Raw genomic sequence first — 24,449 nt, 5'->3', positions numbered from 1 at the left:
AGTAACAAAATAGAACTTTAACCATGCGACAATTTGCTGCACCGCAACAACGCTTCTTTTTTTCCTTTTGTGGGGCGTAATAAAAAAAACGCAAAGTATGTTGGTCACAATAGAATGCCTACTTTTGGGCAACTGAAATGGCTAATAAAGGATTATCCAAGAAAACACGAGTCGCTTGGTCCACCAAGAACCATGCGTATACTGCTTGGTATCCTACACCGGCGAGACAAGACTTTCTGGAGAGGTTGCGCTCAATCGGCTATCTCTAAATCCGCAGCAATACATACAACCACTAACAGGGCGATTAACAAGGCACCGGCACGCCAAGTCATTAACTCCGTATTTTGCCAGGACCAACACCTTTAAATATTCCTTGTTTCCTCGCACAATAACCGAATGGAATAACTTGCCCATATCGCTTCTTATTGACACTGACAGCATTGAATGCGTTGATAGCTGAACATGCGACAGTTGAAAAGTGTTGTTTGCTCCTTTTTATCTTGTTTTGTTGCAGTGTTTCTGATATTGTTTAATTCTTTTTTTCCCTGCAAACATTCCAATGTAATTAATTGTTGCTCTTACTGTTTTGCTACTCATGTATTCTTGCATTTCCTTGTTGTTGTCTTTGTCTGTATTTCTGCCCCTCCTGCAAGGGCCACTACAAGGCCTGCAGTATTTTCTAAAATAAATAAGAGAACGCGCTGCACTCCGTCGAGTCAGTGATCCGTCAGTGATGGCGGCTAGCGACCATTGTTTCTTTTTCTCGTGTGCTAGCTAGAAAGCTAGCAGCTCTGCAAAGCTCTGCCAGGTGAAAATGCACTCGGCCAGAGAAAACCGAACGCGCACCGAAGTACGCCGCCTGGTGGTCGGGGCAACACGAGAAAAACGCATGCGCTCTCGTTGGCTCTGGTAGCGCGCGGGTAGGGGAGCGAGAACAAAAAAAATTGAAGGGGCTCAATGTGTCCTCGCGATTTAATGTCAAAGTAGAAAAATAAATAAGAACGTAGTTGCCTTGGCTGGCTTTAGTGTCTTCACTGGATGCTTTGGGGCAGGTGAAAAAAATTTTTTTTTTATGTGACAAGACGGCACGAATAAACCACCACAACGCTTCGTCTCATCGGGCCTCGCTGCGGGCTTTGTCAACTTGTCTGATAGCGTGTTCATTTCGCTTGTCTCGTTGGATGGCCCGATGTGCGACTTTGGAAAAGTCAATGCACCTTTGGCGTCAATTGAAAATCTAAAGCACACGTTTAGAAATGTCAATGCACCTTTCGCATCAAAAGTTTATGAGAACTTTACACCCATAAAGTTTGGGAATCGATATCCACGCGCTCCGCAAATTCCGTGATAGAGTGTAGATTCCGCGGCCTCCGAGAAAGCAGCGGCGAGCCCGTTCGCCATGAAAACATCCTTGAAACTTTGGACTCGGATGGGACTGCTTGCGTTATGTGACTCCCGGTGCATGGGCGTTGCCGCGAAATTCAGCCCGTGTTCCCAATTTTCGCGGTGAAATTGCTTTTCGAGCACAAAAAAGACGCTCCAGACAAAATCCAGAATGATTTCCTGCGCCGGGGGTTGCTTTTGTCGGCGGTGCATGGACAGCACGAAAACATTTCGGGGGAGGGCTCAAGCCCCATAAGCACCCCCCCCCCCCCCCTGGCTACGCCCCTGCAGTGGAGATATCCCTCGTTGAATGTCTTTTTGTCGTGTTTTGTGTACGTCCAAGATTTTCGCGTATTAGCCGTTTGCTGCCGGAAGTTCGGATGTTACTAAATTTCGCACGGCGTTTCAGCTCTTGTGTTAAATTTAAAGCACAATTTAGCCTCGCGAAGTATTGTTTATTAGCCAGTGCGATTAAATTCTCGACGAGGTGAACAAGGATGGTATAAATACTCATGGGCGGGAATAAGCGTTCCATTGCGCGTTCGATTGCCTGTAGAGCAGCTACACCACAACACTGGCGCTGGCGTGCCGTTGCACAGGCATTTGTTTAAGAGCAAAATCAGCGAAATGGACGCCTACAGAAGAAACAAGGACTACACCGAAGCAATGCTGAGTGAACATGTTTCAGCGTTCGTGATGGGCACACTTATCTCTTGTACAAGCATTTTTTGCAATGTTTTCTTTCCTGTGGCTCATGTACTGGCTCGCCCAGCACTTAACCTTTTTGCATCAGGTATTTGAGAAACTTATGAATCTCTAAAATACAACAAAGGCCCATGTATTAAGCAGCAAATGTGGTAATGCAGAATAGTACTTTTTCAGTTCTCGTTGTTTATTCGAACGGTGAGACGAATCGTTCGAGTGAGCGAAGCCCTGTTAGGTGTAATAATAAAAAAAAACACAATTAAAACGTTTTTCTGTAATGCCTGCCTTCATGTAGGAAACCACCGCTGGCTCGTGGTACCTCCAAACGAGCTGGCTCAAAAAAAAAAGAACTGTAAGAGGTAAGGCAAGGATACCAGGCCATGTTGAAACGCATGTGGAACATCCAGCGACCCGACTACAGGCGTCTGTTTTTGTTGAATGTGCGCTGTCCCCTATGAACTTTGCAGCCCAAGACGTTGACTTTAAGAGCACTACCCGTGCGAACAGATCAGAAGCATCCACTAGGTTAGAGAGTGGCGTAATGGGAGAGCAGGGATGCCACCAATTATTTTGCTTTACGGCTGAATCAGTGTCTTGTTAGTGGAGGCGCACTTCGACAAGACTGTTGTGCGAAATAACGCCAGTTCTGCACTAGGAAGTATGTTCATGCTACTGAAGACAGTATCTACCAGCGACACCACTCTTTATATTGCAGCGAAGTGCCACTTGCAAATTAAAGGAGCTTTGCGTGACGTGAAGATACAGACAGGTGTCTGTTTCGGTTGCGCATGCAAATTTCGACTCGGTCTGCACTTTGTACATTAGGTTGACGTTTTCAAATAAAATTAGTGTCTGAGCAGACCTGATGATGCATTTGGCAAAGGGGCTCAGGTTTCTGCGAGCACATCACTGTTCCGTAATTCGTAGTTACAGGTTTCATAGTGTTTTAGCTGGCGTGCGAGAAGCGGTTTCGTTTCGCCCTTCTATTTGGCATATTTTGAGCAGTTTGGGCCTACTAAATGCCTTTCTCGAAGCTATCAGTATAACCTTAAGCGTCTCGATTAACTAACCTGCACATAGAATGCCCGCGCAAGCGCCAATTGCAAGAACTTCACAGATACCCCGTTTTGTGTCAACGACGCCGACTAGCCGTCATCAGCAGACTGGTAAAGAGCATCCGGTCGCCCGTTGTCTAAGCCTGGTACTTCAAGCAGGGAGGCCATTCACGGACATTTTCAAAGTAAGCATGGAGGGTGGTCGTGCCACGTGTTGATGAACTGCAACGTTTTAGAGCGCAGCTCTTTGGCGTCCGTTCCTGGGTTTCGCGTCGTCGTCGGCGTTGTCGTCGGCCTCGTAACCAGCTCCGCCCCCCTTTCATCCCCCCAGCGCTAGCAGCGACCGACTGATACCGCTGGATGCCGCTGACGCCGCTAGAGAGTCAAGATAACGTGACTGCATAGAACACCGTCGCCGCCATGCAGAAAGAGGAGGAAAGCCCCCCCCCCCCCTGTTCTTGTGTGGCGGATAGGGTGCTCTTCAGTTGCCGACGCGCCGGTTATTTCACGTAGGCCCCGGCACGTCGACGAATACGTGACCACCTTCCCACGGCTAGACCTGGTTCTTAGCGCTGCGGAAGCGAGGGTATCATATTGTTTGTGTGGGCATCGGCGGCGTTGTCCCTAAAACCAACTCCGCAGCTGGGGTTGACTCACTATCGGCGTCAGCGGCATCAGTCAGTCGCTGCTATCTCTTCCCTCCTCCCTTTATCGTGTTGTCCCCTTGCTGCGCGCGCTTCTTCCCCCATCGTTTGCCGCTGGGTGTACACGCCGCCCCCCTCCCCCCTCTTCCTGCGAGTCTCCGGTTGTCAAAGCGCCGGCTCGAACTTCATTCCTTTCTTCGCTCTTCCTCCAATGCAACCCCTGTGCGGTGGCAATCAGAGAGCGAGATCGGTGGCGGCGGATCTGTATATGTGCACCGCCCGAGCCGAAATTGCCGCTGCCGTTCGCCCTGTGCGGTGGCAATCAGAAAGCCAGATCGGTGGCGGCGGATCTGTATATGTGCACCGCCCGAGCCGAAATTGCCGCTGCCGTTCGCCACTGCGAAATTATCTGCCAGTTCTTTCTGAGCCATGAGCGAGACGACCGATGGAAGTCCTCCGTCTGCTGCTGCTGCTGCTGCTAAACGAGCTGCCAGAGCAGAGGCCCAGCGCCGTCGCCGTCAGAATCCAGAGGTGCGTGCCGCCGAAGCAGAAGCTTACCGTCGCCGCCGTCGAGATGATCCAGGAGTACGCGTCGCCGAAGCAGAGGCTAAGCGCCGCCGCCGAGAAGACCCTGCCGTTCGCGCCGCCGAAGCGGAGGCTCATCGCCGCCGTCGAGAGCAACCAGCAGTAAGCGAGGCTGAAGCAGAAGCTCATCGCCGCCGCCGAGAAGACCCTGCAGTTCGCGCCGCCGAAGCGGAGGCTCATCGCCGCCGTCGAGAGCAACCAGCAGTAAGCGAAGCTGAAGCAGAAGCTCATCGCCGTCGCAGAGAAGACTCTACCGTTCGCGCGGCCGAGGCCGAAGCCAAACGCAAACAAAGGCTTGCATTTGCTGCGCTCAAATTTCGCATTAGGAAGTAACGTAATCGTCGGTAATTTTTTTAATGCTTTGTTCACGCAGTCTTGCCAACCTCGCTGCTCGGTGACCGACTTATAACCTTGGATGTGACACTGTTTTACAATATGTGTAATGTTCAGACTGATTTTACAGAATATTTAAGTGCTTGCTTGTGTGCGTCTCATTTAAACGGGAGCTTCCAGTAAATAGAGTGTTGTGGTCACAGTACCACAAAGCACCACAGAATACGAACCAACCGCCTGGATTCAACGTCGTCGCCGCTATTTCTCCTATGGCGTCGACGGGAATGAGAGAAAAGATGTGTTATGGTCGTATCCCTGTTCGTTGCTAGATTTGTATACGCCACAGTACATCAGGAACCGAAAATTTTTGGGCTACATGCTTCACAGTACACTGTGACAGCCCTTCCCGTCGTGTATATATATATATATATATATATATATATATATATATGAACGGAGCATTCCTCTCTTCAGCACCATTCTTTCCTCGACAAACATGAAAAACAGCGCTTGCTTGCTGCGTCAGCCTCACACTGTGCATTCGCCTGATCTGGCGTTTACGTTTCAGCCTAGCAAGTTACACGTCCCATGAGTTTAAAATTGTGCCCTGCGTGGCAGAATGCCATGATGTTGCTTCGGTGGGGAAAAAATATGGAGTGGTCATGGTGTGATGCGCACAGCGCGACAGTAGACAAATGAACGAAAACCGCGACGGAGAAAAGCGAACGCCGCCGTGCTGCTATTGACGTCTCCTTGTTTCATTGCTGCTGTCGTCCCGGCCAGGCTCGCGACACACACAGAATTGTTCCCCTTGCAAAAAACTTGTTCGCCAGTCTGGTTACACTTTCTAAAACCTCAAATGAGGCTTGATAATCAGCCGCCAGTGAAATACACACCCTAACAACGATTTCAACAGTGTATAGGTTCTGGAACGCTTTATAGAACGTGCGCAAGTTCCTTGTTGGTAGCGAAATCTTGCAACACGAGACGGCTGAATACACAAATACAGCAAGAAACCTAACAGTGATCTTACCTGATTAAGTTCACACGTACACCGTACGGGGCATTTTCTGAAACGATAGAAAGGAAAACGTTGTAATGAGTTGCTCTATGCAGCAGAACACTGATTGCAATGTTTCACAGTTTGCAGATTTAACTACTCTAGGTATAGTATCTCCTTTAAGGTGATACCAATTGTGGACAATCGCAAATACAAGCCAAGGCTCTTAATATATTCTGCTTGCAACTTTGTTAAGTATAACGAAGTATAAGGCAGTTCTCTTTGTTTATCCTGAAACAATCATCTTGCGCTTTCTCTACAAGGCTTACGTTATACATATCGTACTATTGCAGTGGTGGCAACGAAGCCGTTATGCATCATGCTTACTGTGCCTGAAGCGAGTTACAGCATGCATATGTAGGCCCGGTCATTGGGGGAAAATGCGGGGGATCTATATTTCCTCCTGAAGTTAATTAAGTGGAGATGAATCGAAAACAACCATTGCACGCGCACGGAATTTTTTAGCAATATCGCGCGAGCATCGACCGCACGGCTTGTCAGCGGCTTTGTAGAGGGGAGGACCAATCCTCAAGCGAACAGCGCAGCAGAATCCATTCCAACTGGAAATCGCCTTGTGCACCCGGGCCTACTGGCGCCGTTCTCAACACTCGTCGCCGTTACAAGACTGCAGACACACGGTCTGGTCGACGCTCATGTGAAATTGGTAAAAAATGAAAATGTGTACGTCATCAGTGTATCTGGACAGCACGTTACCATTGTAAATTTCTGATTAGCGATGCTACTGGATGATATTACTGCGATATATTTCCCGTGTGCGCATCCACAAGCTTAAGCAGAAGCTGCGGTGCTAAGTTTGTGATGACGTGTAGGATTTGTTTCTCGAGCTGTTCTCGACTACAGCCCTCCTCGCGTTGAATTTGTTGCTTTACCTTAGCTTGGAGATAAATAACCTCATTGTGTCAAATCAGAACTGAACGGCGGCCATTTTGTACGGACTGCAATGCCCAAACCAATGCCGAGAATGATTGTGCTGAGCCGAGATGCCGGTTGAAGTAAGGTGGCGCACCGCGTCCTCATATTTTAAGATAAATTGCAATTTACAATTCGGGAGCACGGACAAATACTGTTTTGCATTCGTTGAATCATGTACAAAGAACAGGTTCACAAATTGGAATGATATTTCGGGTCACCGCAAGGGGCGATCGTATTCGAGCGATGTCAACAGTAGGATATTCACCGTCTGCTAGCGAGTATAACGTTGGTCCTCACTTGTCGTGTCTTCCTTGTATCCCACTGATTTTATGTGCAACCCTATCAGCCACAGGGCAGCGTAAGGATGAAACTACACCAACTAGGCTCATCTTTAGGTTTCCATGCTTTGAAACGTTTCTGGGCTTCAGAAACTGATCGAGCTACTAAGCGTGTTGTCCTTTATGCATTCGTGTCATTTGTTTCAACTAAGGCATAGCAGGAATCCCGGCTAGCATGCTTTAACTTGAAGTGCAGAAACATCGCTGTTTCAGGAAGCGAAGACATATCTCCTGACATGGATAGTACTTCGTCCTCGGTACGTCTCTAAAATCCTCAGTCCACAGCATTCGCACTTCGTTTAGGAGAGAGCTCGCAACACTACCGCAATACAGGACGTATGCTGTTACTCCTGTGCAACCTGGAACGTGGGTATAGCGGTCTGGAGCTTGACCAGCAGGGATGGGCATAGGCAGAGACTCGAGACGATCAACGTGACGAACAAAAACGTCCTTTAATTACGTGGATAGGGAGCTACAGCTGCGCAATATTTGTGAAGGAGGGTGACACGAACACTCTAGCTTGTGCTGAAGACTAAAGTTCGCTGGCCGTTGGCGGTGGCGTCCTTCACAGCATCTTCAGGACACCCTCACTCAAGAGAACGAGAGATCGAACGCTCTCCACGCTTGCGGCCGCCGCTCGGAACAGGGTAGTCAGTTAAACGGATTGCCTAACCACCACTGGCACATCAGAGCCAAACGTACTGGTGGGCACGCACGCATGCACTGACAGACGCCACCAGCGTCTCCCTCCAGGGCCGGATTAAGGAAAATGGGGGACCTGGGCTAATGCGCATGCAGGCCCCCTTTCCCTATACTGACTCCCCCCGCCCCCTCTGTCACCTGCTCTATAGGCTACTGGAAATAGGCCATGTTTCATTTTAATTCCACCAAAATAAATAGTACGAAGTGCGATCAACGGGAATATTATTATTTTCGTTATTATAAAGAAAGCAACAAAACTTGCTTGAAACGCGTGCTGTTGTAAACGCAACACGTATGTTCACTTTGTGATTAATCTGCAGGCTGTTTTCAGCAAAAGAAGGAAAAGTTTAGTGCACTCAAGACGAACAAGAACGTAGAAAAGATAACACAGCTGACATGTCGATCCTTCTGAAGCTAGGCTTTGTTTGCATCAATTAGTTTACTCCCATTAGGAGACGCATGGTCGTATCCAAAACATTCTTTACTAAAATTCAATCATTAGACTGCAGTAATCGTTATACATGTTACTCTATAAATATGCAATAGATATATACAGTGCTTAAGGCAATACAAATACCATGAAAATGCTCTAGAATACAGATGAAAATTACCAACTGTACTTACAAAACATTATTTCACTCAAGAACATCGCCATGAATGCAGTCTCTAGTTAAGTCATTTTCTTGAAGAAAGAGTGCGCTTCGTGCCTAGTGTCACCGTTTTCTTCCTCGTTCTTTGATATAGCTTCAAGGCAACACAACACTACATTGAAATTTTTCAGAATGGCCTTACATGATTCAGCGTGTCTTGACCACTTGGTCTCGGAGACTTTTCAAAACAAGCTGCTGGCCAATTCCGCCCATGCTGTGCAAAAGAAACCTCCATCGCTTAGGTGAGGCAGCAAAGAACGCATACAGGCTTTGAATTACCGTGAAAAATTTGACTGCCTCAAGGGAACTGTCAACGCTACACGCGCCAACTAAGTTCAGTGAATGATCAGCACACGGGACATAGAGTGACAATTCGTTCAGGTGTTCGATTTGACCTTGGAGACCTTTGTATCTTCCCGACATATTACTCGAATTATCATAAGCTTGGCCCCTACAATCATCAATTGAGATGCCATTGGTCGTCAAGAGGGACATCACGGTATCAAAAAGATACAAGCCGATATGCGATTCAATTGGAACAAATCCCAGAAAGCATTCGTACGCTTTTTCATTTAAATAGTATCGTAAAACAACTGACAGCTGATCAACGTGAGTAAGGTCTGGAGACGAATGAACAATTAAAGATAAGTATTTTGCGCGTTTCACTTCGTCAGCGAGACGTTTCTTGACAGCCTTTGCTACATGCTTGATAAACTCATCACAAATGGTTTTTGACAGATAAAATCAGTGACATTTTTCTTTGTTCCCTTAGCGTTTGATGTACTCCTCTAAAAAGGGATCAAACTTGACAATGGCCTCAAGCACTCCCATATAATTACCATTTCTCGATCTCCTCACTGCCCCTAAACGCCAGGTTGCGCTCACCTAGAAGTTTAACGACAACGACTGCGCGCTTCAACACATCTTTGCCGTAAGTGGTCTCAGTAACAAGATGCTTAAGCAGCTCCTTGTCAATTGTGCTGCTCGAGTAAGAGCGGGCCAGCCACCATGCTGCCACGTAGTTCCGGTGCTCGATGCTATTTTCATGTGCGCAAACCTTTTCTTCTGCTATTTTCCAGTCAGAAGAGCCGTGCATGGTGAAAGCACTGGGGTTGGTTGATATCGAAAATAGTTTGCACATGAAACAGTAAACGGAACCTATGGACTCCAAGTATATTAACCAGTGTCGTTCGTACGTCTCCACATTTGCAGCCTTTCGCACGAAAAGATGAGGTGACATATAGAGTTTCAGAGTTTTGTATTGCCTTTCGGAAGACAGAAAACTTTCTGCCCGATTTTGAAAATACAATGACCTTTTCTCAAGGCATACACTCTGAAAGCTGTCAGTAATAACGTCCGGCCACTTAGCAGGGTCACTTCGGAGAATCTCGCAACGTACCTCTCGCTGCGGTGGTGCCTGTACTCTGTGGCCGCAACGAGAAGCCGTCTCGTTCGTCCTCTCGAGGCACACTTTGTGGGTGGGAACCAGATTATTTGAAGCGAAACTAACAGGAAACACGTGAGTCGGTTCTTGGAGTGTTGTTTCCTGGCGCTCGTTAGAAGGAGGCTCATCGGTGAGATTTGGCACCTGTTGATCAGCAGTAGTAGAAATTGGGCGTGGCAGACCGGACACCTGGAGCTTTGTGGCAGGGCCCCGGCCGAGTAGCATAGACGTTGCTGACTTAGAAACGGGACAGGGCTCGGTTAGCGTCGGTTGTTCAGAAATATGGACGGCTGAGGTTGGCCCCATTTTCACAGGTTCCCGACAACCAGTATGAGTCAAACCTTGCCTCTTGCCAGGAAACCGGGGTGATGGAGTTGGCAAGTCCTCCAAAGAAGCACAGTCGGTACTATTGGGAGTCCCTGGGCAGAGCGATCATACTGCTCCGCGGAAGCTGCATTCAGTAGGTACTTTGTCATCTTTGGTAGCTGCTTTTCACGCTCTCCTCTTTCTAACTTCGCCTACCGTTAAAAGGCACGACTTTGATGCTTCCGACCGAGCATTTTTGCATGAATGGATGGTAATTGTTGACCGAGCACTTCTTCAGTCCGACGCGACCGCAGGTGTCCAACGGTGGCCGTCCCGATGACTGGCGCACGCTGCCTGGATGGTCAGTGGCTGGCCGAAAGTGGAACGTCCCCCGGGGGCTCCTCAGCGGGAGGGCTTATGCAAGCTTAACTGGCGGCTCGGGGCTGAATCGCAGCCCGCGACCAACTTCCTTTTATAGACGTGCGCCGCGTCTGTCTGTTACTAGCGCCAAAGCAGGCGTTCACCTACGCATAGAGTTCATTGTACCAATTCCCTCCTTCTCCGTACAAACTCACTCCTTCTCCCGTTCCCGTCTCACCATCTTATTGGCTAGGAGCAATAGTCTGTTCTGGGAAGTTCTCGATTTTTTTTTTTGGTCCCGTGGACGCCGAGCGCAAGAACAAGGGGAGAGGGAGACTCCTAGCGTGGGCGAACTTACGCGCCCTCCGTCGCCTCTAGCCTGTTTCACATGATGCGATTTTCGTCGCACCGGAAGTGCGATTTCCGTCGTTTGCGATGAAAATCGCAGTCGCAGTGCCGACCCCCCGATTTTCGGCTGCGACCAACCGGTTGGTCCCACAGTCGCACCGTCGCACCGATCGCTGCGATTTTCCGTCGAAATTGCGCGGAGAGCTGCAAAAGGAGCTATTTCGCTGGTTTGTTTTGGAAAATGGCGTCTCGATCGACATGCGCGGAGACGTGGATCGTCGAATTCGGTACGTACGCGAAGGGACAATAAAGAACTTGTACCGCAGATTGCATTCTCCGATTTCTATGCGTTTGTTGACACTCTGCACAGCAAATGAAGTGCATTTTCACGTTTGCTTCGTACGCCTTTGCGACTTGTCAGTGCTAGGAGGTGTTCGATCCCCAGCAGACGACGAGGTCGCTACAATGTTTTGTTGAGTAGCATGCAAAAATCGCGCTTACGGAACAGCTTGAATTATTTCAACCTCGGCAAGGGCAAATGACAATACAGCAAAGTACCCGAAGTTTCAACGTTGCGCTGAACGCGGTACCGTTCAGTCGCATTTTCTTGTCGGTTTTCAAGCACGAATTTCCCGATGCATCTTGAAAGCTTATCTTGCCTCTTATTAAATTTGACAGAGCAAAAGCGTAGGCTATCGTAATGAATTTGCTATGATAGCATTGAATCCGTGGCTTGAATAAAATATTACATGCACGTTAAGTTGCACCTCTTCTCTGGAGAAATTTTTTTTTCTTGCACAGAAACCAATAAACATTGACTACGTTGCGGACTTTGTATCCTTAATGCATCTGTATGAACACTTGCTCTGCAAGGTAATTAACTGTACAGCTAGTAGATTAAGTAAATTGCTTGCTATAGTGGCACAGTGACAACATACCCTCCAGCACAATTATGTAGAACTCGTGCAACAATGCGAAAAGCAGGCAAACGGCCTGTTCTTGCGGGGAGAAAACAGTATAAAACGACACGCTGAAGAAAAGTAAATCAAAACTGTGCAGTGAAGTCAGCCAGTACAAGCAGTTCTTGCACGTTCACAGCTGATCAAGTGTGCAGAAAATTTATGCCTTATATGTTTCTAGTAAGTTTCTAATAAGTTTGTGATCACATATATTAGTGTGTAAACCCATATAACGATATCCGCTGCGATTACTATCTTTATAAGTAATGAAATACCATGCTACTTGCAAGAACATATATCACCTGAGGATTTTAGAACGAATTTCTGCATTTCAACTATACACAATATGTGGTTTATTCAATAAAAGACCACAGACTGGTCTTTCTTGCAATGATAAACTTATTCCAAACTTTACTTGCATACAGGCAAGAAAAAATATTATAGACAGAAATATTGTTCTTCAATTTGTTCACCTGCCCCACTGTGGCTATAGCATTCTGCTGCTAACACAAGGCGAGGGATTGATTTGCCAGCCATGGAAGTCGCATTTCGATGGGAGTCATAGGTGAGAAAGAAAGCTCTTGCACTTAGATTTAGTTCATAACCTTTTATTCAACCCTCACACTTCAATATACTATTGCATAGGGGGGGGGGGGCATGCTTATGCAAAATCTAACACCAAAAGAAAGCAAAGGGCAGAATTGTAAAACAACCATCTTTCGTGATAATTCGAGTGTGTAAATATTCACTGCATCAATATGTATTGTTCAACAGCATTGCACCAACAAGCATGATCAGGTATAGCAAGTACTCTGTCAGGAAGCTGGTTCTACAGATCTATAAATGTCAAGGTATGAATGCTCATACTACGTCGCACACATAGCACAAAGAAAACCTTTTTCAAGAGTTGTCCCTTCTGGCAGATATGAGTGCGCCATAAGCAGCAGAAACTTCACTGCAGGACTTTGTGTAATACCGCTTATGAAAGAATGACGAGAGTGAAGAGGCTTTTAACAGCAGTACCTCATGCTGCTCTAATAAGAGGAACGATGAGCAAAAACATTTCTGGTAGAGCACTTAAACAGTAACTTTCTGAAAGACAGAAAATTCCAGGTGAGAGTTGGAGGTACATTTGGCCCACACACACCAACAACACGGGCATACTACAAGAAACACTACAGCCTATGGTGTATTACAGTCTATGGGAAAGCTATCTTATACAGAAATCAAGAATGATGCAACAAGCCCTCGACAAGACTGCAGACTTTCTTGGCCACTCTGGTCTCTCGTTTCTGATAAGTCAGCTCATATCGACGTCGGAAAAAAAGAAAGACTAGAATCAAGAACTACCCCAGATTGCACATCGTGATCCACATAGCTGGACAAATATGCCCGCAAGTCAACATCCACAAATCCTCAGCTAGTGTAAGCCCATGACAGCAGAGCCAGCAAATGGGTGAAACAATTATACAATGCTTGGACGCAACTTCCATACCTGGTGAAAAGAATAATCTCGAAATAATGGGGGTGGACGAGTGGATACTATAGAAAATCACAGATGCTGTGCTTGTGTCTAAGGTATGGTACGGTATGAATTACCAGCAGCACACAAAAAAGACAACTCATCGAATACAGGCATCGGGCAGTAATAACAGGTCTTTCCAACTGTACCATGCTTGAAGACCTCTATGAGAAAGCACCTAGACAGAGTAGAGTTGCAGCCTGCAGCACAAATTCTTTGTCTCAAGAGCTCAGAACCTCGTCCCAAGATACTATGCCAGCTAGCATATGAGATGCAAAGACGACTACCCCTCCCTTCAGAAACACAACAGGCCCATACTGTGGAATACGGGGGCAAACAATTAGGCCAGGAGACTATATGCAACTGCCAAACACATAGAGGATGTTGCTAATCATGAAGATGCAAGCAAACATAAGGCACATATAGTACACTGATCTGGCAATAGCAGTGTAACAGCAGTATGACACTACATAAAACTAAACCCCATATAAGTGAGTACCATTCCTGGTCATCCTACACCTATAAAAGCTGAACTGAAAGCAATCAAAGCAGCACTTGTAGTGCAGATTACACCCTGCACAACACCCTGCATGGATTCACCAGAAACTGTCTGGGCCTGCACATCACACAAGATTGTCAGGAAAATCAGGAGATTAATTTCTGGCCATGTCAGGACATGGCCAGAAATTAAATTACAGGGTACATAGCCATGCAGATATTCCAGGACACAACCGGGCTTATAAGCCTGACATAATAACTGAAAACTAGATGAGTTTGTGTGTATTCATTATTAACTAAAGTGCAACAGATAGACAACAGACAAGAACAAAGCGCTCTGTGTGTTCACTTCGTTCCTGTCCATCGCATTTCTGTTGCACTATAGTTAATGAATTCATAAGGCTGCACAGGAGAAGAATGATACCTCTGCCCGAGGGCCCGATCTCACATCCAAATCCATGCGTGCACACGCACACACACACACACACACACACACACACACACACACACACACACACACACACACACACAAATGTTGCAAGAGTGCATAACATGAAGCAGTATCAACAGGTTGTCACTAGATATGGATGAGGACTAACTTTCAAATGAGGTTCATTTGCAAAAATGTGGTGAATTATATAAATTACCAGAAAAAAAAAGGACGATGTGAAAACAAGAACAAGGTGAAAGCAGGAGCCAACGTTTCGACAAATGGACTTGTCTTCTTCAAGGTCCACGTGTGGAAACGTTGGCTCCTACTTTCACCTTGTTCTCATGTTGCTCATCGTCTTGAATTTCCATCTCCTGCCTTCCCCGAGTTTTCCCCAGAAAAAGAAAGACATCTTTGAAGGATAGATAAAAATTGGTGCTTGATGCAGCCAAACATAAATAAAAATGCTACAGAAAGAAAATAGAGAAAAATTCCAAGTGCAGGAAAAAATCATTACAATTGCCAATCCTGCATGCCAGCACCTTTCAAGAAACACTGTTGTTATTCCAATAGACAGACTGACAGCTTGCTTATGCAAGCACATTCTTCCAGTTCCATGCCATTGGGAACAAAATGAATTTCCTGGAAGGTAGCCACATGCACACTTGGTGATTACAATGTTTTTTTTTTTCGCTGCACTTGTAATCTATATGTATGTTCTTCCTTTCCCACTTTTATGTTTGGTTTCATCAAGCACTAGTCTTTATCAGGTTTTATTTCTGTACTACTTTCTGGTAACCATTATAGATCACTGCATTTTCACAATAAATCTTTTAATTAGAAGTTAGCGTACCCTGTTCTTACTGCTTCACACTATACAGTCTTGCTACATTGGCCAAATAAAAGATTTTATAAGGTACACAGAAACGTCATAAGGGCCATTAAAGTGTCTTGTTGCAGTCTAAAAAAAATAATGAATTGCCTGGCTGCGAATGGCACCAGAGAACACATAGGATGAACAAGAAAACCGAGATGATCTAACAACCAAAAGTTTAATGTACACACCGAGTAAATGCTCGCTGACAAGCAATAGGCCGAACATACAAAAAAAGAAGAAGCAAAAATTAATGTGTTTTCTGACAGGAAATGCATTCATTTCTAACGGAGGCCGTGCTGACAAGTCTTTATCAGGTTTTATTGCTGTACTACTTTGTGGTAACCTTTATAGATCACTGCATTTTCACAATAAACCTTTTAATTAGAAATTAGCGTACCGTGTTCTTACTGCTTCACACTGTACATTCTTGCTACATTGGCCAAATAAAAGATTTTATAAGGTATCATGAGGGCCATTAAAGTGACTTGTTGCAGTCTAACGAAAAAAAAAGAAACGAATAGCCTGGCTGCAAATGGCACCAGAGAACACATATGACAAACAAGAAAACCGAGATGATCTAACAATCAAAAGTTTAATGTACACACCGAGTAAATGCTCGCTGACAAGCAATAGACTGAACATACACAAAAAGGAGAAGCAAAAATTCATGTGCGTTTCCTGACAGGAAATGCATCCATTTCTAACGGAGGCCGTGATGGCAAGATTAACCCAGCATTTTTAGATCTACAGCTTCCGTAATTTCTCTAGGCAGCCGATCTGCACAGAATGCTAGCTTCTTCCTCTACAATGCACGCTCAAATGTGGAGAGTGCATTGTAGAGGAAGAAGCTAGCATTCTGTGGAGATCGGCTGCCTAGAGAAATTATGGATGCTGTAGATGCAAATACACTGGGAGAATCTGGTGTCAGCATGGCCGCTGTTACACTTTCAGAGATCGATGCATTTCCTGTTGGGATCTGTATGGACACACATCAGATCTTGCTTCTGCTTTTTGTGTAAATTCGATTTATTGCTTGTCGAACAGCATTTACTCGGCATGTTCAATAAACTATCATTTGTTAATACACCTCATGATTGCCTTGGTCTCTAGCAGAAAGGTGTTCATTCTTTTTACAGTGAAGCTGTGTATGCCTAGGCGAAACACTCATAATCCGATCCCAAAAACCCAAGTGTAGTGGTATGAGCCATTGTTTAAGGGGGTGTGAGCCATTGCATTCGTCTTGGTTAAGACAAGATCATGATGTCATTATTATCTCACAGCAAAGGTGTGGTGGGCCATTGGCTAGACCGATAGTGACGTCGTTTCTCTCTAGCAGCAGAGCGCGCGTGCAGCAATCTCTCTCCGACTTCCCAATAGGTTCGAAAATGTGTCCCTGTATTTAATTAAATGAAATGTGCAGCCCCGGTGTGTCACTTCGTAACTACAGTGCATAACTGAGTCATAGACATTATGATTAACACATTGCAAAACACAAGTGCGTAAGATAATTCAGAAAGACTTTGATGGACCCGCTGGATTAACAGAATGAACTACTCATTGCACTTTCCATGATGGTGATCTTGCGAAGTGCAATGTGTGGCATTCCAAATAAACAATGTGATAAACTCAAGCCAAACATGTGCATAACCTCATTAAGAAACACAGAGATAACCAATAATATAGAAAGACTTGAATAAACCATTGCAATTAACCCAGTGATAAACACCGGGGCTGCACATTTCAGCTTCGCTGGTTTACCGTCTGTACAGGGTGCATGGGCAGTAACTTTTTCTGTTATTGTTTGTTAAGTATTGTATAATGTTGTGCCAGTAAAACACGTTGGGCTAGTTGGTGCAATGTATTGGTACTGCTTTTTTTGCTGTTTTTTTCTTAATGCTGTGCCCTTCTTCCTTTTGTAACAACTTTTTTATTTCCCCTTGCATAATACTCCAACCTTGCAGCCTGCGAGGTATATAAATAAATAAGTACATAAGCACGTCATTCATTCATCAGCATACACCTCGCACCATTCCTTGCTCAACAAACGTCACTGCGTTGATGTCTCGCAGCATGCATCTACATTGACTGCCGTTTGCATTTCGGTATGGTTTGTGAACAGTGTAATGCATAAAGATTACATGACATTAAGGTTGTGACCTATGCGGTGCATAAGCAAACCTTGCAAAAGATGACATGTTGGATTGTTGAAAATAAGACAAAGTGTATATATCGCAGTTACTTTAACAGCATTTAACTGACCACTTGACAAAAACTTCACCTCGCATAGATTCCAACACGTACACTGAATCTGCAGTTTTCTTTTTTGCTTATTAATGCAGTCGTTACTGCATGGCCACATTGCAGATTTGAAAACGAAGTGAAGTAAATTTGTTTGTTCCAATATAACAATATGTGTAGATCACTGCGATTGTAACACGAGAACTTGATACAAACATGCACACTATAGGATGCAGACAAATGCTCAGGACAAACTCCAGAATGTTTGCATCCGGATACTTATGAAAGTGAACGGTTTCATTCCATGGCTGTCAATGAGAGGGAGAGAGAAAACTTAATTGTGTTCGTGGAACTAAAACGCATTGATAAGCTTCAACATATAGTCATTGCTTAACACTTTCGAAATGAATAATTACAGCTTGCTATCGACTATCTGAACATTGAATTGCAGGAAATGCAAGCAGGCATAAAATTCTGCGAATATAATCTGTTTAGGAAAACCAAATTGGAATAAACATTGAGGCTTGCATTTGTACTTTCTCTGGCTGAGCAATCTAGTTTGAAATGACTCCCATAAGCATGTTGTAACAATGTTGATCTAATACAGGTTAAATGCATGACTAGCTTAAGAAATCTGGATGATTGCTATAAATTGCAGTGAAGAAACTACGATATCTAATAACATTAATAATATAATAATAATATTTATTTCCTTTAGAAATATTTAGAGAGGGCTCCCATATATATATTCGCAGCGCAAGCACGGCGATGGACGAACCAGGCTAGCGCTAAGGTTGAATTTCACAACACAATTTTCATTCCACGTCGTAATCACACAGATCATTTGAGGCTTCGTTCAGTGGCACACACGGGCGTTCGGGTTGGTGCTTCTTGTTGCGTTTGGCGTAAGAATATGGCTAGGAGCACCACATATGCGCAATGACAGGCAATATACACGCATCACTTCTTCAGAAGCTGACGCCGAGCACGGGTAGCGCGAGGACCTTGTTGGGCTGACACGACAACTTCGTGGCAGCCGAATTTCGAATACTGCATATACGGTGAGGGTAGCTATATAAACTTGTCGATAGGTCACCTTGTAGATTGTTGTAGCGCAGGCAGAACGAAACGGTCATAGAAGGTAGATAAGACAACACACAGCGCTGAACCATAGAATAAAGAATCGCTGAACCACCTGCGAACAGCTGTTTACGGGCGGGATGCCGCACTGAACTACAGAAACCGCCGTCGCGCACTCCAAAACAAATCTTAACTAACGTTTTTAAATTAGTAAACGTACATATTATTTGCTTTTAATCAAGAGAAGTCAATAATATTATAATGTAAACATTTTATTCACTACAATAAAAGAATTATGCAGCGTGTGCCACGATACCTGGCACTAAGCAACCCTGGGCGTCGCACCAGTCGCATTGTTGAAATCGCAATCATGTGAAATGAGCCCTCAAAAAATCGCATTGCGACGCGTGCGACAGCACCGATTTTCGTCGTTGCAGTCGCATCATGTGAAACAGGCTTCTGAGTCATCTTTTTCTACTTCTTTCTGGAAAGTTCGGCGGCCAGTCTGACCTAATTTTTCCGTCGAGCGCGTGCGAGTGTGCGCAGCCACTAGTCAGGAATGGGCCCTGGTGATAAGCCTTTGTGTCAAGCTCTCCAACTTCCCCCTTCACCCTTCCACAACCCTAGCCCAAACAGTGAACATTCCATGCCCTACGGCACGCGGACAAAAGCACATGTGATGTCTTCTTTCCTCTCCTGCCTAGACTCTGCCATCACACTCATCATCATGTGCTATCGGACTCATCCTCCCCCGCTCATATCGCCATCACGGTAAAGAAAAGTCGAATGGGAGGCACTGTTGGGTGCTGCAGCACATCCTTTCTATGAGAAGGACAGCGGCGGAACTATTTGAGAGGTGGAGGGTGACGTGGTGGGAACGAGGGGCAAGCGAGATTTAGGTCCTCATCCCACATTACATGTTTTAAGGTGTTTCGCCTTTGCCTCTCCTCTGCACACAGCACTGGACACATGGACTGACAGGAAACCACGAAAACTCTTCCAAGCAAATGCACCTCGCTTCGTAAGAAAGAGGGCCCCGCCGGGGTGGCGGGAGATTCCTGTTTTTACAGCTCGACAAGCTCTCCCCAAATGATCACGGTAAACGCATGCTGTTACATTAGGCGGGGGCCCCGCTGCTCGTTCTGGTTTTCTCGCTTCATACATGTCGCTCCAAGTTCCGTTGCCCATGGTTCCATATACAAAGCAGGTTAAAATAAACAGGCCCCCTTCTCCTAATGTCCGAAGTGAGGCCCTGGGCTGAAGCCCCATTTGCCCCCCCCCCCCCCCCCCTTATCCAGCGCTGTTTCCCTCGACCAGTAAGAGGGGACGCAGCGAATGCAATACACGAAGCTTAAACTTCTCGTTTGCTCAAGGGAGACAGAAATGGCGAGTCCACGCAGGCATCAGTGCTTCGTGTGCATCGTGGGTGAGGAGGCGAGAATGCGCAAGCAAGCGCTGACGTCGCCGTTGCAGCCTACTAGGCCTTTTTCAACGGTTGCGGGCGTTTCAGCGCGTGTGAAACGTGCAGATTTTCGCCGTGGCTTCGGTGGCCTGACACAAATTGTTCGTCAAACAGTCCTGAAGGATCCCAACTAGCAGGGTAAATTCAATTCCAAGTCTCGTATCTCTCGTATCTCTAACGGTAACTGAACCAGGACAGCATCTGGGCGCACCGATTGTCCACCGTCACGACATCCAATACATATTACGACTCATGAAAGCATAGCTCCTTTAACACTGTAGTATGAAACCACTGGTTAAGTTTTAAAAATAATGATGTCGCGCTCACACAGCTTTTGTCGAGCACATATTTAGGTTATACGCGTCTGTGATTTCAAGCTCGTTCTGCATTTTTCTTTGTACAGAAAGGAGCATCACTTAAAAGGGAGCTAACCGAAGTCTTTTCAATTAAGCGGCAACTTGCCCCTATGCCCCTCTGGATCTAGTCGCGTTATTCGCACATTCTGGTGTTAAAGACCAACAGTGACTAAATTTAACTTCGGCTAGTTGGTTATCAATAGGCAGCAAACATCGTTCAAGGAATCTTCTCGAAGATCCAGGGCTGGTAACTGTTTAATTTTCTTACTAGTGGCACCTAAATTGCACCTATGCATCGACGCGTGCACCTGGTTATCGTATCTGAAGTGCATCCCACCACTTCACCTTCGACACATTATAAAGCCCGCCGACGCCAGCCATGGGCGGTACCAATTTCGAAGGTCTCCCTGAGCAGTTGGTATTTCTGGGTCATGCGTCACTTCCGGCGAGCGGTAATGGCGGCGCTTAATTTCGTTATGAAAAACGCCTACATCTCGAAGTTTTTGGGGATGTATCCACCTGTACTTCAAACCTACAATATCGCCTGCCGTCTGCTTTGTATTCGCACTAGGTCTAACTCGACTTATTTATGTAATCCAAAATATAGTTGCATTTGACCTTTATTACACTCTTATCTAAGCTACACGAAGCATTCAACAGTCAGCGCAATCTTTGATGCAGCACGTGTACAGCATTCAACGGATGTACGTGACATACGCCGGCGTGCGCGAACATGGTACGAGGGACAAAATTCGTCCAATATGCCATGCTTGTTGTCTACAAGAGCTCACTGGCATGTGGAATGTTTTAAGTAGGTGAGCTGGCGAGACTTGCTTCGATAAACTGCTCTTCGTACAGGTCTTATTCCGCCCATGAGAAATAAACCCCAGTTGCTCCCCTAGAGAAAAGAAAATCATTTTGCTGCGACAGTTGTTGAATCCTCCAAACTCAATTTTACTTCTCTGGCCATCTGACTATCTGTACATTACATTACGCTGCATGACGACGATCATTGTTGTTATTGATGTTATTTCACTGACCACGGTGCCACGGTGCACTCTGACCCCGGTGCTATTGCGCAACAACAGCTCTTCGCATTTAGTGCTGGATTTCGCGCTCCACACAGGCTCTGGAAACCGCGGCGTCTGTGTATGCATTTCGGCAGACAAAAAATTCTTGTAACTTTAGCGGACCGGAAGAAATTTGTGTGCAATGTGTGACCCGCCATGGTTGCTCAGTGGCTATGGTGTTGGGCTGCTGAGCACGGCGTCACGGGATTGAATCCCGGCCGCGGCGGCCGCAATTCGATGGGGGCGAAATTGCGAAAACACCCGTGCACTTAGATTTAGGTGCACGTCAAAGAACCCCAGCTGGTCAAACTTACCGAAGTCCTCCACTACGGCGTGCCTCAAAATCAGAAAGTGGTTTTGGCACGTAAAACCCCATTTATTAATTTTTTTAGTGTGCAATGTGTCATCGTTGTTGTTCTCCAGATGGTGGCATGTTAGCATATGACTGTTCGTGATTATGCTCGTGAAAATACTGTCAACGGCAAAACCGTGGCACGCGTTACAATCGTGATGACGAGCGATGAACAAGGCATATGCCTAGAATGGCGCCTGCGCCAAAAGGAAGGTTGTTCGTAGGAAGCGATGATGAAAGTACTGACGGCGTTATTGTCAGCAGCAGTGCAGCTAAGAGAACGCCATGTAATTTGTTTAGAAACTAGGTTAGAGTATTCGCAGCACAATGTTCCCTATAGATCAGCGCAGCGAATTTACAAGAAAAAGATTGACCAAACACCATCGCCAATGATTGCCCAAGCAACAGATGGAGGAATGCTCCTGGAAAGATATTGGCGTTATTAAATGAATATAGCGCTCACAGCTCTTTGTGCACATACCGCAACAACGAGTTCGCGCCCACATCGTGAAGGACGGGCGTGATTCCGGTAGTAGGCTGCAATTAGCAACACTTCGTGGGCCGCCTTGACTATGCCAGATGTCTCATCAAGTCTGCTGTGTTCTTCTGACATACACGTAAGGTGTCACTGCAGAATATATCTCTGCAAACGCATGATTGGTTACCTTGAACGCGCTCAGTTGAATGCGCTGGCGTGCACCTGCACCTGAAGTACAAACTCCCGGATTGTTAGTTACTACAATGCAAAAGCAATGACGGTGAGAGGCCTTGACAGCAGTAGCTAGGTCACTGAGGATTCCAGCAGAGCAAACTAGCCGAATAAATGGGGTACAAAATAATAACCCAGTGTGCCGGGGTATAGTATACCGGTGTAGTGACCCCGCGTTTTCATCTAGCATAGCAGAAGTGTGTATTTGCAAGCACAAAAGTATTCGGTCATATGATCGGGTCAACTTATTGTTGCTCGGCAAGTCACTATTCACTGCATAAATATGACTCATTTTATCTATCTACACAGCTATAAGCCAGCGGCGCTGCTCTAATGAGTGCTGATGGTTATGATTACAGAAACATCACGAATAACTAGCCTCGCAGCGATATCTACACATTCCTAAAGCTATAGTGAGTTGCGAATCGAAGCTATTGCAGCTAACTGTTGCAACAGGTGTGTGACACTGGCGATCGGCAGGCAAAGTCACGCCGCGGCTGAATTTAAATATTTCGGTGAATTGAACACCCCAATGAGTGGTGCAGTCTTATCATGCATTACTGCCAGAACGCTCCACTCAGGCAAATCCGTTGCATTATGGCCCACAGCACATAAATTATAAGAGAATGAATGCTGGAGAAACAGTACGAAATCTACAAACACGCAGTTGCTCAGGTGACATGCTGCAAGAGCCTATCTGTGTCTACCACTCGCCATGGCTGCCGGAAACCTAGATCTCGTGATTGCAAAACAAAGCTCTCATCTTTGTGCGAGTTCGTTACTACACTAACCAGAATGTGATCTCACCGCGATGATACATAAAGGAACCGAAAGTAAACGTGGTTAACCAATAGTGTCGGCATCAAATATTTTCATATGCTAAAAAATTACTTCGACATTAAAAGTATCAGATACGTTTGCAAGTCTTGCAAACACAACGTTCTACAATACAATAAAACTAAAAGAATTATTCAAATCGAGCCCACATATTGAAATCTATGTTAAGCGAAGCTTTCGGCAAGCGGTGAATGAAATCCTTTTTTGGTGCCCATTTATTTTCTGCGTTTGGGGCGTAATGAAAGCTGGCGCCCTCGTATGTACTTTCGCCGATTAGTGCTACGCAGTGTGACTCACCCGGCGATCATCTCAAAGAGGTAGTTGGCAGTTGGCCGTTGGTAATAGTCGGGGGTAGAAGCATACGTGCGATTGTGGTCTAGTGGTGCATCTGGTGCATCTGGTTGCCAGTACATTCTATGAAGGATATAGTAATATGCTTTCAAGGACACTGAGCGTGTTTACGGCAGGCTCTCATGCTTTGGCCTGTCACTCACTACGTGTCGTCCTCACCAGCACCTACAGCGCACTCACCGAGCGCAGCACATCGAGTCAGCTGGTCCAATGCTGCTTTAGAGACAGCGTACGCCACGCCATGCATAACCTGTTTGGAGAGATGGTTGAAATAATATCGCTTACTCAAAGCGTTGTGGTGTTTATGAGCTGTAGTCCAATGAATTGTAAAATAGTTTTGGCTGTGATAATAGTAGTGGCTGCGGTGAAACTTATTATTAGGATGTAGCACAGATGCACATAATAAAGTTGTAGCTGTTTCACTAACAGCATTTCACGGTACACATAAGCTACAAGCGCATTAAAAGTGATGAGTTGAAAGTAGCAGCTATCGAGTGCCCCGCAACATCTGTCGGCGGAGATTCGCAATGAGCAGTATAGCAGGTAGAAAACCATATGATGTGCATTAGCTTTCATTGAGTGGGCGCTGGGAAAACTAGAGGATAGAAAACGTTGGCTTAATGTTTCTTCAAGCACGTGCAATTGTTCTCTAATATAATTAACGCTCATGGCATCCTTTTAAAGCTCACCTGAAGAAATTGCTGCGGGTAATATATGAAAGAAAGCTTTGTGTTTCAGTGTAGTATCCTCAAGGGGTCTCAATTATTTATTCATCACTTGAAAGCTTCAAATTTATGTTATTACACCCCTAGTATGCAAGCAACTTGCGAATAGCTATTCTCCGAAATGTCGGAAGGGCCCT

The 24,449-nt window shown here is 45.7% G+C and overlaps 1 protein-coding gene across 13 annotated transcripts in view; it reads right to left on the bottom strand.

Annotated features, from left to right (window-relative positions):
- LOC135900933 (uncharacterized oxidoreductase TM_0325-like) overlaps positions 1-24,449 on the bottom strand; it is an 85,185-nt gene that overhangs the window by 12,703 nt on the left and 48,033 nt on the right. For 4 of the 13 annotated variants that reach the window (XM_065430532.1, XM_065430534.1, XM_065430539.1 and 1 more), the window contains exons 6-7: positions 23,768-23,837; positions 5,739-5,775 (exon numbers count right to left, since the gene is read on the bottom strand). In XM_065430532.1, the coding sequence (XP_065286604.1) occupies positions 5,739-5,775; positions 23,768-23,837 (107 nt within the window). Of the gene's footprint in view, positions 1-5,738; positions 5,776-8,530; positions 8,603-23,597; positions 23,651-23,767; positions 23,838-24,449 lie in introns of those variants that run through there. The other 9 variants (XR_010563984.1, XM_065430533.1, XM_065430541.1 and 6 more) reach the window with 4 other exon arrangements.

This window comes from Dermacentor albipictus, chromosome 2 (genome assembly GCF_038994185.2).
Source record: "Dermacentor albipictus isolate Rhodes 1998 colony chromosome 2, USDA_Dalb.pri_finalv2, whole genome shotgun sequence".
In the NCBI taxonomy this organism is placed as follows: domain Eukaryota; kingdom Metazoa; phylum Arthropoda; class Arachnida; order Ixodida; family Ixodidae; genus Dermacentor; species Dermacentor albipictus.
Note: the sequence above shows the minus strand (reverse complement) of the source record. Positions and strands in the feature narration are given on the sequence as shown.